This window comes from Pleuronectes platessa, chromosome 13, assembly GCF_947347685.1.
Source record: "Pleuronectes platessa chromosome 13, fPlePla1.1, whole genome shotgun sequence".
Taxonomy (NCBI): Eukaryota; Metazoa; Chordata; class Actinopteri; order Pleuronectiformes; family Pleuronectidae; genus Pleuronectes; species Pleuronectes platessa.
In genome coordinates, this window is record NC_070638.1 from 4,763,802 (window position 1) to 4,779,226 (window position 15,425).

At 45.7% G+C, this 15,425-nt stretch overlaps 1 protein-coding gene across 1 annotated transcript; it reads left to right on the forward strand.

Annotated features, from left to right (window-relative positions):
- Positions 1–139: 139 nt before the first annotated feature.
- Positions 140–12,706, forward strand: twsg1a (twisted gastrulation BMP signaling modulator 1a). The gene is made up of 5 exons (XM_053437669.1): positions 140–792; positions 1,695–1,859; positions 7,981–8,080; positions 11,310–11,570; positions 12,198–12,706. Exons 2-5 carry the CDS (start codon positions 1,728–1,730, stop codon positions 12,377–12,379), a joined length of 675 nt encoding a protein of 224 aa, XP_053293644.1. The 5' UTR covers positions 140–792; positions 1,695–1,727; the 3' UTR covers positions 12,380–12,706.
- The last annotated feature ends 2,719 nt before the right edge of the window (positions 12,707–15,425 follow it).

The following is a 15,425-nucleotide window of genomic DNA, read 5'->3' on the forward strand; positions in this document are numbered from 1 at the left end:
AAGTGGAGGCCTGCTGTGGCTTTGATGCTGCTCCAGTGAAAACAAACACCTGTGGAGTTTGAATGGCTCGTCGGGGCGGTTGTGTGTCTTCGCTGGGGTCGAGGGGGTTGTGTTGAGTGTGTGTGTGTGTGTCTGGGGTGGGGGGGGACGCGTCTCAGCGGGACGCCTGCTCTGCCCCGCCGCTTCCGAATCGCACCTTTCTCACCTAACGAGCGCACTCACGAGGCCGCTGATGAGGCTGGAGACAAAGGGCTGTTTAATAGAGAGGGGTGGATGTGTGTGTGTCTGTGTGCGTGTGGTGGGGGTCTTGCTGGTGTAAAAGCAGCCCAACACATCCCGCATGGTCCGGCTACCGACGAGCGTGGCTACAGGGGAATAAACGCGTTGGAACTTTTTACGCACAAGACTTTTACGCACGGGGCTCCGCGGGGAGGGAAGCGGCTGTAGATCAAAGCCCTCGGTGATAGTCACGGTTTGATAACGCAGATCCTTCCGCGCCGGTTCCCCTGCACACGCTGGTCCGGTGCGTAGTGACCCGAGGCCCGGTGTCCGTCCTCCTCACACGGCGGAGAGAAAATGGAGTGTGTGCCTTTAAGGCGCCCGACTGCCTGTCGCTTTGTGCTGCGGAGAGACTGACGCCCTGTGGACGCAGTGGACAGTGGAGCGGCGGCGGCACAGACACACACACACACACAGACACACACACCATCCTGGAGGAGTTCAAAGAGGAGACTACCGCACAGCCCCCTCGGATAAAAGGACAAGTCGTGAACTTGTTAACAGCCGCTTGTGGTAAGTTTGCTCCTCCGCGTTGGTTCTTTGCGCACTCGATGTTTCTGCGGCTGAGCTCGAGTGGAGCAGGAGAAGTTTTTTGTGTGTGTGTGTGTTGGAGTTAGCGGTGAAAAAAAAAAACTTACAAAAAAAGAGAGAGAGACACAAGAGAAAGAAGGTGAAGCAACGAGGGAGAGAAGGTTCCTCACATGTTGTCTCCAGCGTCACGAGACACGGATCAAAGCCGCTGAAATCAAACTGTGCTGGGGTTAATGCGATGCGTTTGAAAATGTAGGTGAAGGAGGCTGATGTTGCCAGATGTGTGTGTGTGTGTGTGTGTGTGTGTGTGTGTGTGTGTGTGTGTGTGTGTGTGTGTGTGTGTGTGTGTGTGTGTGTGTGTGTGTGTGTGTGTGTGTGTGTGTGTGTGTGTGTGTGTGTGTGTGTGTGTGTGTGTGAGAGAAAGAGAGAGAAAATGTGTGTGTCTGCGTGTTGTCTCTAGCCCTGGCCCTTGAATGAAATATGACTCAGGCCTTTCTACAAATCTGACATTTGCACATGAAAGCAGGACAAAGCTATGATTCTCATTCTGTGTGTGCAGCTCCTCTCTCCGCCTGTTGTAGCCTGTAGCTGCAGAGCCCTGGCACCAAATGCAGGTTTCAGATGTCACACTGACTCTGCACATTATCCTGCCTGCTTTGTTTTTTAAAAGGGGAATGTGAGTTAAAAAGCAGATGAAGATAAAGAAAAGCAGATTATTTCCTCATTTGGATATCGACCATGTGACTTTTGGACGTTTCCATCCACGTTGTGCTGTGCTTTGATTCCCTAGTTCACTCTGTATCCTCCCCATTCGAAGTCTGGTGTTATTCAACCGCTCTCTGAGGTCCTGTGCTCTTGTGTTGTTGTTGTTGTTGTTGATGTAGGTGTTTCCAGTGTCGTGCTGGTGAGCCGTCAGGATGAGGCCCGGTCAGCTGATCCTCCCCACCGCCGCCGCCACAGCTCTCCTCTTCCTCCTCGCGGGACTGTCGGTGAGCTCGGGCTGCAACAAAGCCCTCTGTGCCAGCGACGTCAGCAAGTGCCTCATTCAGGTAAGAGGCCCGGGGAGAGGGTTTAACACTTTGAAAACTCGGTTCTCTGAGAAAGACGGAAGCTGAATGTATGATTTACACAACAAGTGCACAATAACAGACCTTCACTGTTATACTGAGGCAGATTCCATGGTTTTCTGGCTTTAATTCAAAAGAATCGGCCCAAACAAAGCAAAACTAGCCTTTTCTTACCCTTTTCTAACCTACAGTACCAAAATATATCAATTTGAACCCATCAATTTGGAATATAGTTTATGGAAATCTGTGATTTCTCTGACTACTCGGGCTTGACCTTGCTCAGGCTGCTCAGCGTCAGCAGCCGTCAAACCTCTGAGTTCTGAACGTCGCCCACGGGTTCGATGTTCTCCTCTGTCGATCGAAAACAGGAAAACTTCAACGTGGACACGTCCAAGTTCGGCTCCTCGGTTCTACAGCCGTGCAGCTGTTTTGTGTAAACACGCGCTGTTATTCCTCCTGACAGGAACACGAATGAAATGGTGTTTACAGCTGAAGTCGGAGTTCAAGCAAAGAACAGAAGCAGCGCCGTGAAAATCGTGTTATTTTTGAACTTTTTAAAATCAGCATGAAACTGCTGAGGACGGCCTGAGAACACACGGCAGCTTGAGAGTGAGTCAACCAGAGGAAAAGGAAAATGTCTCAGCTGTTGGTACTTGGATCGGTGTGTGTCTGTCCTCGTTCTGTACAAATATCTCATATAGAAGAAAGACAAATGATCGGCAGTAGCCAAAACTCAAATTAAAATGTGCCTGAGATCAGATGGATGTTGGAGCCGAGAACAAAGATGGAATCTGTGGCGAAGAATGCAAGATACATTCCTTCGATAAGCTGAGCAAAGTTTGGAAGGAAGGTTTCTCTTGGAGCGAGCGGAGGAGGAGGAGGAGGAGGAGGTGGAGGAGGAAGAGGAGGAAGAGGAGGAGGAGGGACGTGAATTCATCCTGTTTTATACTCACCTGTTCTGTTCTGTCACTGACGAAGGTCAGAGCAGAGGATTGTGGGTGAATTTTGTCAGTGAGGTTCTGATTTTAGCTCCACGTCAACAACTCACACTTTTATTTTCATACTTTCTATCATCGCTTCCTCTCTGTCACATTTTCCCCTCACGTCCTAGCCAGGTGGCTGATGGGACGTGGAGTGGTTCCCCCCCCCCCCCCCATACATACATACACATACATTCATTAACACTTTTTTTTAGGAAAAGATGAAGAAAAGGCGTTGGTTGGTTTTTCCACCACCTGTCAACTTGTGTGTGTGTGTGTGTGTGTGTGTGTGTGTGTGTGTGTGTGTGTGTGTGTGTGTGTGTGTGTGTGTGTGTGTGTGTGTGTGTGTGTGTGTGTGTGTGTGTGTGTGTGTGTGTGTGTGTTTTAGTGGTCCTGCCTCTGCCATTAACATCCTTTTTAAAGTACTGTATTTAACCTCAGTGGCCATTTCACCTGTTTGACCTCACTCACTGATTTGCAGGTACAGTTTGAGGTTTAAAGAATCTGTGGGTTTTGGAGCAGGAAGTTGAGCTCAGAGTGAGAATCAAGACTTTTGGTTCAGACAAGGTCAATTTGTCAAATTTTGAAAATTTACCTACGGCAATTCTGATAATCGGTTAATTTAAAATCACAATAACTTGCTGTTTTCTTATTGGTTATTGTGAATTCACTATTTTTGGATATTATAAACAAATGAGGAGGAAAAAGTAACAGCAGCCTAAACAATAAGTGATACAACCACGAGCTGCAGATCCTGATTCTTAATGTAAGGCAGCGGTTTATAGATTCCTGTCCAAGGTGAATCTGTAGAGGGGCCTCTGTAATATTTTACCATGTAATCCCAGGCCCGGCTCTCCAGTACAGCGCCACAGTATTAACACGGCGAGTATCGGGTTCAAGGTGAGAAAGTGACGTCTCCATTATGTTGGGAGTCATCGTGGTTCTGGTTTGAAGACGGCAGCAGATGTTGTCATGGAGCTGGATGAACATCTGTGTAAAGGGTCGGTGTGATGTGTCGGCTGCAGATGTTTCATGTCACGCCTCTGATTCTCCGGCGCCGTCGTGGGATTTGACGTCAGACTCTGGTGCAGCTTAGTTTGGTTCATTGTGAACAAGCAAGAGGAGGAAAAAGACGAATCTTTGTTTCTGGCCAGTCTGGAGAAACTTAATCGGACATTTTCTAAACTGCGTATTTACCTTCAGGAGAAACTCGCATCACAGGAGCCTTTGACACGTTAATGTACTTTAATGACTGTTTATTAAGTTTAATCTAATCAACCATGAAAAACACAGAAAGCCTAAAGTGTAATCAAAAGAAATGTTTCACTTTTATAATTTAAGAAGCCATTTGTCTTCAGGATGAAACTGGATATTGAGACCATGATGCATCTTGATAATCACAAGATTATGTAGAAGCTGCAACTAATGAATTATTTTAGTATTGATTCATCTCAAGTATTTTCCAACCGGTCTTTTAGTAATTTGATTAATACAAACAGAACTGTTCTGCAAATTTAACTTTCTGAATCTAAAGAATTTAAGAAAAATGCTTAAATTTCTAGTTTACCAAAAATCTAGTCAATTTTCAAAGTGGATTCTATAGTAAACGATCACAGTCTATATTTTCTTCGTTGGGACCAAACGACAAACATCTGCTCCCTCTGGCTTCAATTTCTGTTAAAAGAAAATCAAACATCCTGTTATCAACAGAGCATCTGTGGCTCCGCTTCTTCCTCCTTTTACTTCCAGGTGGCTTATTTCGCCCGATGAATCATTGCTCAGGACACCGAGCTCTGCAGCTTCCGCGACCCCGTCGACACCGACTCGCCGGCTGTCAGGGGCCGAGGGCCGATGGTGCGTGTGCTCTGAAGGAGAAACTTCTCCACGCTGCTCGTGATTAGTGGGATCTGCTGTCCGCCGCTCGCCTTCACGCTCTGCTGCCATCTCAAGTCATTTGTCTGAATTCCCCCAAAACCCCTGAGGGTGGGAGAACGAGGGAGGAGGAGGGGATGGAGGCTAAGGTCAGGAGGAGGTGTGTGTGTGTGTGTGGGGAGGCCGTGAAGTGTGCAGAGATCCACGGGACAGCTCTGAGACTGTGCAGGCCGGGGCTGTGGAGCAGGGTGGGGCAGCGGCTTTCAAAGTGAGAGCAGCAGCAGCAGCAGCAGCAGCAACTCGGCCTGACGCGGCTGCAAATGTTCACTTTCCCTCCGGAGTCGTTTGGTCTCACTCGCACTCAGTTGACTGATCACAGCCGTTTCCTCTTTGTAGCCAGAGACGCCTGATAGGAGTCGTTCAAGTGGCCGAGTCGACCTCATTCATCTCAGTGAGGAAACGCTGCAGCTGAGGATTAGACTGCAGCTTGTTGATTCAGTCATATGTCAAAGTTATTACCAAAATGGCGACATATTTGAAAGGTTTCTTTTGACCAATGGACACGGCAACAACCCAAACACATTAAAGGTTCAGTGTGTAGGATTTAGTGACATCTAGTGGTGAAGGTGCGTGTGGCAGCTGAACAGCCCCTCACTTCCCCCTCCCCTTTCCAAACGTGAAAGTTGTCATAAAAACTCAGAAGGTGTTTAGTTTGTTCAGTGCGTTCCATTAAATCTCCGATCTCAGAATTACAGACCGAGTTGGAATTTCGACTCGGAAAGTCGGAGGAACCTCGCTAATCCAAGATGGCTGCCACAGTAACACATCTGTCGGTAAACGTGTCGGACACATGGTTCTGTCCAAATACTCTCCTTGGACTTTATACTACGTATCTGTGAAATGCTGCCTGATGCTTTATAATGAACTGGTGTTGCTAACAATGGCTAACAGGCCAACGTAAACATTGTGTCTGTGCAACTGGAACTCCATCAACTCGGGTCACTCGGGTGTGACGTACATTCCGATGGCCGAGCGCCGAGGTGAAAAGAAACGAGGCAGAAGCTCGACAAAATGTTTCCATGAGAGGGTTTTAAAAAAAAGAAGAAGCATTTTCTCTTTTGTGAAATGCGACAGATGCGTGTTTTCTCTTTTCCTGTTGGCAGCCGTTTTAGTTTTCTTTTTTTTATATATATAATACCACCTCTGAGAGTCGTAATTACTCCCGGGATCCGATGTTGATCAGGGGTTTGGTGCCGGAGAGGCTGGTGATTAACTGAGCTGTGTGTGGTTCTGCCATCCCTCACCGGTGAGTCACTGGAGAGGCTGTTAATGTGGAGGAGGTGACTTCTGCAGAGATATAAAAGAGAAGTGAGTGAGTGTGGGGGAGGAATAAAAAGGACAGAAAGGAAAAGGGAAGAGCTAGAGAGAGAAAAGGGGGGGGGGGTGGAGAGTAAAGAAAGACAGGAGGGAAAAAACAAGGGAGAAATGGAGCGGGGGGGGGGGAGGGGGGGGGGAGCAGCCATGTTCTGTTCTCCAGGTGTTTTCTTTTCTCTCCCTCCCTCCTGTTTCTCCCCCCCGCCGCCTCCCCAATCACGGTGACCTTGACTTGGAGGAATGTGCTCCCTGTACAGGGGGGGGGGGGGGGAGAGCGGGGGACTCCTCCGGCAGTCTCACCCACTTTTCAATCCCACCTCCACGCTCTCTCGTCGTGTTCTACAGAAGAGGTTCTGGGATGTTTGCAGAAGCTCTTGTAATAAATATCACTTTCCTTCTGCAACCGAGAATTGTTTTTCATTGTTTTCCCAAGTGTGTTTGTGTGTGTGTGTGTGTTTGTGTATGTGTGTGAAGCAATTTGGATTTATTGGGCTCGGTGGGGGTTCGCTCTTAAACTTTATTATGTAACCATTATTTATGAATTTGCCCTTTTTTCTTTTTTTTTAATAGTTTTGAAAAAGACATGTTTAAAGATTGAAACAATGTAGTTTGATGTTGTGTGTCCCTTGAAACTTATTCCCTGAAGTCCAAGTTTTCTTATGGCTTTGTCTGACCAACAGTCAAACAACCCAAAAACTAAGTGTTCAGGAGGCGGCTTCTATTGAACGTTGATGATTGAACCAATTAGTCAATTATTCCAGTTATTACCAACTACTTTTCTGTCAGTCGTCTAATTCAGAAACCAATGATCTCACCTCTAAAGTACCAGTTTGGGGCAGTGGGGCCCCAACAACAGGTTTTTGCCCAGGGCCCCTCAGGATGTTACTCCAGCCATGGCTGAACTGAATGAGTCAGAAAGAACATTATTAACTTGGTTTTCGAATATTGTCCTTTTTAAAAACGGTCTTCTGAAATCTGAAAGACTTTATTCTTGCGTTGATTTGTTTTTAATTTGACTCAGAATTCGATTCATTCACTCAGAACCGCTCGGCCTCGATTACAGTGTAAAGGAAATCATTTGAATGTTAACGTGTCCGAACCTGCTGTGACTGGAGGTCTGCTGCTGTGTTTATTTTTTTTAAGTGTTATCACAGTGTTGTGCGGAGACGATGACATGCTTGTTGAAATACCATCAGAGCCTCGTGCAGTGTGTGTCATGTGACGGCTTGTGTGTGTGTAATAGTTAGTGTACCTGAGGAAAACCTGCTGTTGCTCTTTATGTTGATGTTGTAACTGCTGCTGTTTGTACAGTCGGTCCACACATTGTCTATCTGTGCTACTGTGGGATCCGTGGTGCTGCTACTGCTGCAGACCCACGTCTTTTATTGTGAAAATATTATTTTTGTAGTAAAGCAAGATGAGGAGTTCTCATTTTATTAAAATTACGAATATAGCTAGAAAAGCACCCGGTAAAGCACACACCTCTGCCAAGGACCAACAAATAATCATTTGGATCCACACCAAGTTGCAGACAATCATTATATCCATCCCCTAAATCTATCCTTGTTTTATCTGGATTAAAATCTAAATGTAATGGTTTCTTTCTTGACTCATGTCCCATCCTTTCTCCAAGTTTTATGCAAATATCTTCAATATTTTTTACATATTCCTAAAAGGACGGGGTGCAAACTGAACCTCCATGATGAAGGGTAATCAAAGAGGCAATGCTTAAGCTGAAGGTTAGAAAATGTATATCTATATATTTTAAATGTGAAGAAGTTAACTTGTTTCTATTCAACCCAACTTCTGCTATCACACAGTTTTATCGACATTATTGTGTTAACAGAAGTGTTTTGTGTTTTGCTGTCCCCCTGCAGGAGCTGTGCCAGTGTCGTCCGACCGACGGGAACTGCTCCTGCTGTAAGGAGTGCATGTTGTGTCTGGGGAACCTTTGGGAGGAGTGCTGCGACTGCGTGGGTGAGTGCACCGACCGATTTGTCATGAACGTGTTCCACAGATCGACCGTGCAACAGGTTGGAGTCTTAAAAAACGAATCCCTGTCACTAGGCTGCTCTCCAGAGTGTTTGAGCTGCTGCAACTTTGGAAAAGCTGCTGCCTGCAACAAAGCCTGAAAACAAGTGTGATATCAAACTAAATAAAAGTAGAAACCCTTCTACAAACTGCATCAGGGCTGTGTCCACATTGACAGAAGCAGTTATCGGTCACCTCCCAGCCGAGCACCTTCCACCCTGTGAAAAAAGCCTGAGAGCAAACGAGACGGCGGCGTCGATGCACTTGTCGGTTGAGGAGCCTGTCGGTTCGGGGGGGGGGGGGGGGGGGCTGCCGCTCTGATACGAGTCGAGTGTGAGGTGAGCGAGTGCAGAGCGGCAACGTGTCTCTGAGGAGTGTCAGCGGGAAGCAGAGCTCAGGAAATTAAAGGAGGATTGACCCGACGGAGGAGCACTCAGGCACATGTGGACAGGAAGTGTCGAGGTCGCTCTCAGGATCAGAGGGTGAAGGAGCTGTGGGGGGGAAGGGGGGGGGGGGTCAACCTGCCAAAATGAACTTTCACTTTCAACCTGGTACCGAGCTGCAGCGGGGGGGAGGGGGTCCACGTCCAAACAGTTTAATCCCTCTGTGAAATATGGAGACACTAAGAGGCGTCTTTTCCTCACGTTAAGTTGGACTCTAAGATGAAACCATTAGAATGAACTGGTCTGAAGTCACTGGGATATACACTGGTTATAAGTCTGGACAAACATTGATATAAACTTCATCTTGACTGGTTGGTGGAGTTGATCTTTATTTCACTGTCTGTAGTTGAGTCAGTCATTTTCAGTCCTGGTGTCTCGTTCTGGTTGTGTTGCACTCTGTGGTTGTTTTGTGTGTTTTTGCAGCCATTTCCCATCATTTTCTGTCACATTTTGTGTGTCAGTGTGGGTTTTGTTGTGTGTTGTTTGCTTCCCGCTCTGCTGCTCTTTGTATATTTATTACTCATTTGGTGTCATTGCCTGTCAAACTTTGTGGCTCCTTGTGGTTGCTTCGTGTTTCATTGTGGTCGCTTTGCATGTTGTCAGTTTACATTCCTCTACTCTTTGTGTTATGAGTTGTGTGTCATTTGTTGCAGTTCCTTGATGTCTTGTTTCGTGCGTCAAGTTCTGTCTCAGTTTGTGTCTCTGCGGTGGTTTTGTTTGTCTTTGCGTGTGGTCATTTTTATTTCTTTTACAGTCCACTACAAATACTTGTTATTATGTCAGTTGTTAAATGATGTGTTGCCTTTATTGGGTGCGGTTGCTTGATGTCTTGTTTTGTGTTTCATATTTATGCCTCTGCGGTTGCTTGTGTCCCCTTTTTTGTTACTATGTATATCTCTGTTGTCATTTTGTGTCTCTTTGGGTTGTTTGGTGTTTCTGGAGCTGTCGTCTTGTCTGGTTTGTGTCACCCAGCATTAGAACTCGTCTCTGGTGACGGCTTGTGATCAGATCTCGCTTTCCATCTTTCACACCGACCAGTCTGTTGTTTTTTAACCAGTCTGACCATGACTGATGAATTTAAATGTGGTCAGTGTTGATATTATCACTATTTTGGAAGTGTAGAAGGTCTCTAGGTGTCTGAGTGAACCAGTCAGATGAGAAGCAGGTCTTTATAGTGCACAAGGAGACATTTGTCTTCACATTGAGAAGATCCTGGCCTCATGCAGACCACCTCTGTATGTGTGAGTGATGGGACCTCAATGCGTCTTCATACCTGTCGAGGTGTTTCCACATCCAGCCCCTCTGCACACCAGCCTGCTCTCAGATCCGCTCTGACTGACAGATATGACTGTTTGTGCTGACAAGGAGTCTTTATTAAATCTATTTCATGTGGAACACAAACACAAGCATCTGACACCGAGCTCCTGCTCTCCAGATGTTGCAGCGGTGGAGTTTTCTCCTCCCGGACACTTACAACACACTGCAGACAATCTGCCGCTCCAGAGCGTGTGTACGCATTTCTCTTTTGTCTATGTCTTACTTCCAGCGCTAACCTTATGACCACTTTAAGTAAGTTTCCACTCGAAACATGTTATCCGTGCCAAGCGCCGGCCGCTTTGAAGTGTGTATCCGCGAGTGGGCCGGGCCGAGCGGCGAGGAGAGGAGAGTTTGTATTGTGGAGGAAGGGTGGAGGAGGTAGGGAGGACACAGAGGGGAGGACCCATGTGTATGCTTTATCTAAAACAGCTGCTCTGGCTCTGCTTTTTAGCTCGGCTCTGTAATCCAATGCCTCTGTCAAACTCCGCTGCTCATTAAATGATTTATCCATTAGCCATAATTCACTTGGACTCATTTAACGGGTTTGAGAGATCGTATCGGAGGATGTGGGGACTTGGTCATGTCATTACTACTGTGTGTGGAAATTAAATGAAGTGTTAAAAAGACCCTAATGGAGTCAAGACACTCCACAGTGCTGTGGTTTCACTGAACTGCCCCCGTGAGCGGAGAAGTTATGTTTTGCAAATAAGCATCTTTGTGCTTCGAGGGTCAGTCCACTGATCTACAAGAAGTAGAAGTCAGGACTGGAGCTAATACACACAATATTAACCATAGACTTTGTATGTGTGTGGGGGCTTAATAAAGAAGAATTTAACTAAACTTATAACACCCATAATACACATGTTAGGGTTTTAAAGCCAGACTAATCGGGCAATAAAAATCTGACAATATGAACGTATGTTCGGTATCTGGATTTATTTTACAGAATAAAAGTATATTCTTTAAATTAAAATGTGTAATTCTACACAAGAATTGCGTACCTGTCTTTGAAGAGAAGGAAACATAACTTACATTAGAACAATAACATTTACTGGGAACAGTATGAATAAATAAAATGTGTTTTTATTTATAGATATTTTTGGTTTTTAGCTGTGTGGAGATTTTAACCGGGGCCTCAGACTCGAACCTGACGCAATGGAATTTGGTTTGGAGTCGGTAGTCAGGGCTGCGGAGATAAACAGTAATTTAGTAAATCACTCCGGGCTGTTTATTTGGAAAAACACTCTGGAAATAGATGCAGCTGTTCAAATGTTTAAATGACTCCAAAAACCAGTTTGTTCACCATTGTATTTCAAAATCTGAAACCATTTGAAAGACTGTATGTGATTGAGAGAATAGTTTGTTTAACGCTGTGTTCATCCCTCTCTCTCTCTCTCTCTCTCTGTGTGTGTCAGGGATGTGTAACCCCAAGAACTACAGCGACTCTCCGGCCACGTCAAAGAGCACCGTGGAGGAGCTGCACCGCCCGATCCCCTCGCTGTTCCGCGCCCTCACCGAAGGGGACGCGCCGGTCAACATGATGGTCGTGTCCTTCCCAGTGGCCGAGGAGCTGTCCCACCACGAGAACCTGGTGTCCTTCCTGGAGTCGCTGGACACCCAGCCCCAGAACGTGTCCGTGCCCGGGAACAGCATCCACGCCAGCTACGACACTCAAGGTAAACGCGGGAATTAATTTTAAACTGTAGATAATTCAACAGGGATCGGGAGTAATTGTTGGTTTCAGACATTTTGGAGAAGACATCCGGTGCTTCTGACGGAGCTGGATTAAGAAAAATTACTGTTTGATAATGTGCTGCCTCACTTTGGTTTGGAGCTCTGGTATCTCCTCCTCTCACCAAAGTAATAAAATCAGTCCCGACCCCAGAACTGAAGCAGACTGGAAAGTCTTGAGCTGAGACCAGTTCGTTTTGGATCCGGTTTTCATCGTGGTGCTGCCAGAGGAAGGGAAACGCAACTGGGTCGAATGTGTTGTTCTTCTGGCATTTTTCTATTTTCATTCGTGGCCGTTTTTCTGGCGTTGCCTCTCCTTTCTCTTTAAACCAGTGCTATTTGCTATAAAGACTCGCTCTTAATGGGAGCGTTCCAGCGGAGCCACGCAGTTAACTCATTAAACCCATCAAAACACATGGTCGCACTTATTTGCGGCAAATTCTTTTCACCCCTGAAGTAAAAGTAGGCCCGTTGAGGGTTGGAGGTAATTACTCTAAAGACGGGGCTTGTTTTCATAAACCGCACTTTACTGGATTTGTGACTAACATCTGTCCCCCCTTCTCTTTTCTCAGAGAACATGTGCACCGTGGTCTACTTCGACGACTGCGTGTCCATCCGTCAGTGTAAAGTTTACTGTGAGTCAATGGGAGGATCCAAGTACCGCTGGTTTCACAACGCCTGCTGCCAGTGCATCGGGCCGGAGTGCGTGGACTACGGCAGCAAGGCGGTGAAGTGCATGAACTGTCTCTTCTGAAGTGCGGCGCGCACATCGGTACCAAATGTCTGGGTGATGCCAGAGGACTGAGGGCAGAGGGAACTACGACTTTTCTGTGTGTTAGCATTCCTCAGTTATCTTGTAAAATACCCCCCCCCCCCCCTACACACACCCCCCCTCCTCCTCCTCCTCCTTAACCCCATGCAAATTGTTTTTATTCTGCTGTTATATTTCACTGTATATTTTTAGATACGTTTTCAATAGTGTTTTTTTTACTAGAGGTGTATATGAATAATGTATTTTTTACAATCACGGTTCCGCTAAATCCCTGTCTCATGCCAAATAAAGAAAAAGTTTGGTGACGTGGACGGTTTCAGTCTCAGAGAGAAGAGTCTGATTTCAAATGTTTTCCTCTTTCCTGTTCCATGTTTTTTGGTTTTGAGAAGAAAATGTGTGAGAAGTTGCAGAAGGAGTATGAACAGTGAATGTCTGTCCCCTGTCCTCTGCCTGTCTCCGGCTCTAATCTCAGCCCAGTGTTGCCTGACTCAGGAAACGCATCACTTCCTGGGGAAACAACCTTGTTATTATACCGTGCTGGTCCACAGGTGTCCCAGTGCTCGCGGACCGTCTCATGCAAGCCAAGTGGGGAAAAAGGGGAAACGTTCCCCAGTGCCAACCTCTCACCGCCACACACAAATCCCCTTTGTGAAGCTGGTGCGTTTTCAGAAAGGCAGCAGGGTGTCCTATCACTGATTCTGTTCCCACTTGGCATGCAACAGCAGGTCGCACAGACTCATGAACCACACACACACACAATGAGAGCCTGTTTGTCTTTCTGTTTTTTTTTTTATTCTTTTCCTAATGGTTTTTGATCACGACCTCATTTTGCCACTGCAGCTGTGGGTTCGGAGCCGACGGCGCCAGCAAAGATCAGAAGAGCAGTGGTGGAACAAGACGTGTATTCAGATCCTTCTAATTAAGTCCAAATATTAACACAGTAATGGAACAAAATACGTCATCATGAGGAGAAACGCTTCATTAACATCACCAGTTTGAATGAACACTGCAGAAACAAAACATGAAGTTTAGATCAAATAAAAAACATTCCCTTTGCTGTGATTGATTCTAACGAACATCATTAGATTGATGATGATGCATTAATGCAGCTTTGTGTTGTTGTGCGTGCTCAACATGAACTGTTCTATCAGGGAGTTTAATGGGAGGGAGGCCTCTGCCAATGATTCTCGGGTAAACCTGGAGAGGAAAGAGGAAAAAGTTCTGATGCAAAAATCTGTTTTTAGTTTTTTTAAACCAAATATTACTACTGAATATTTTACCTCCTGGGTTTCAAAAAATGATGGAAATGACACTTCCTGCTTTCAGACATGCAATGAAGCACCAATGTTGTCCTGTAACTTTCCGGAGGGGATATTTTTGTGAGAATGTAAATTTCTTGGTCAGTTGTTCTGGACATTTTTCCAAATCCTTCCAGCCAAACCTGTCCCCTAACCCTAAAATGTCAGAGTCAGCCCATGTGAGAATACAGCAGGGAAATATCTGGAAAACTCCCAGCTAGCGAGAGACGTGTTGATGGGAAACTGGAAGAAAACTAATGTCTCAGGATGAAAAAGAGGAAATTGAACCGACTGGTACCGCCCCCTGTTTGAATGTCAGGTGAGTTTTCCTCTTGATTTGAAGACGACCGACCCGAAAACAATCTCCTGATGTGTTTATCTCAAGTGACAAACTCTGAAAATGTTCAGGATATTTTTGTTCATGTCTGAAAAGAGCTTATGTGAGAAGCCTGGAGGAGAATTGGAGGAACACACTTCTGTAACATGAGCCCACATACACACTCATTTTGTTTAATGGTCACAAGCCACAGAGGCTACAGACCACTGGCTTATTTTAACTATGTTTATCCTTCAAATCCTAATGCAACTTGATGTCAGATGTAAATATGGAGGAGAAAATGGGTAAATATTTACTCTCTAACGTGGCAGAATGTAAGTGTAAAGTTGCTGAAAAGTTTAATATTTAAAGTTGAGGTGTCTCGAACTTAAAGAAACTACTCAAGTACATGTACTTAGTTACTTTCCACCCCAGCAGATGACTAATATGATTCATGTGTCAGGATGACCACCAGGCCTCTGACTCCCACCACAGAGTTTGGGAAAGTACATGATTCAGAATAACAAGTGGTTTCCACCAGAGATCTCCTTTCCTATAAGTCGACTTAGCGGCTTCCTACAGGGCCTCGCAGCCACAAGGAGCCCCCCCCCCCGACATCATACATCGTACACTGGATAGGAGTCGCTAATGTAATACTTACTACTGAGACTCTTATAGTCTTATTTAGACGGGGCCCCCCTCCTCACTGTGTACCTCCCTCAGTGAGTGAACGACTCACAGGGAAATTATTCATGTTATATTTACCAGAAAATTATGTTTATTTTTAAAATAAGGCACATTTTAAAAGTTGTGAACAGTTGGAGGTCCCGGTCCGTTTCACAATGGATATTTAATGTAATGGACGTCACTAGTGTTTCCAACAACCAGACTGTAATGTATGCTTTAATATATAATAGTAATCAAGGCAATGTTTAAGTGTAATATCCTTCAAATAAATAAGGAATTTAAGTGCATACAAAAGGGGCCCTATCCATTCTGAGTCATCTCCCCCAAAACTAATCCGGCTCAGGGCCCCCAAATGTACAGGTCCGGCCCTGGTCGACTTTTCAGGAGTTTGTTTGAAAGTTTCTCTTCTTCTCAATCTATTATAGAAGAGTACACCTGGTTAAAGGGATAGTTCACCCATAGGTGAACATTCACTCATTATCTACTCACCACTATGCTGATGGGGGGATGGGTGACGTGTTTGAAAATGAATGAATACGGAATATAAGTGTGTACTGAAGGGGGCCTATCCATTATGAGGCAGGCCCCCCAAACTTTACCTGCTCAGGGCCCCTAAATGTACAGGTCCGGCCCTGGTTTCCACCATATTGAGAGGTATAAAGTTCCAGGAGTTTGTTTATCTTCCCCACAGTCATGTATAAGAATAAACCATCACATCCTTGACCTC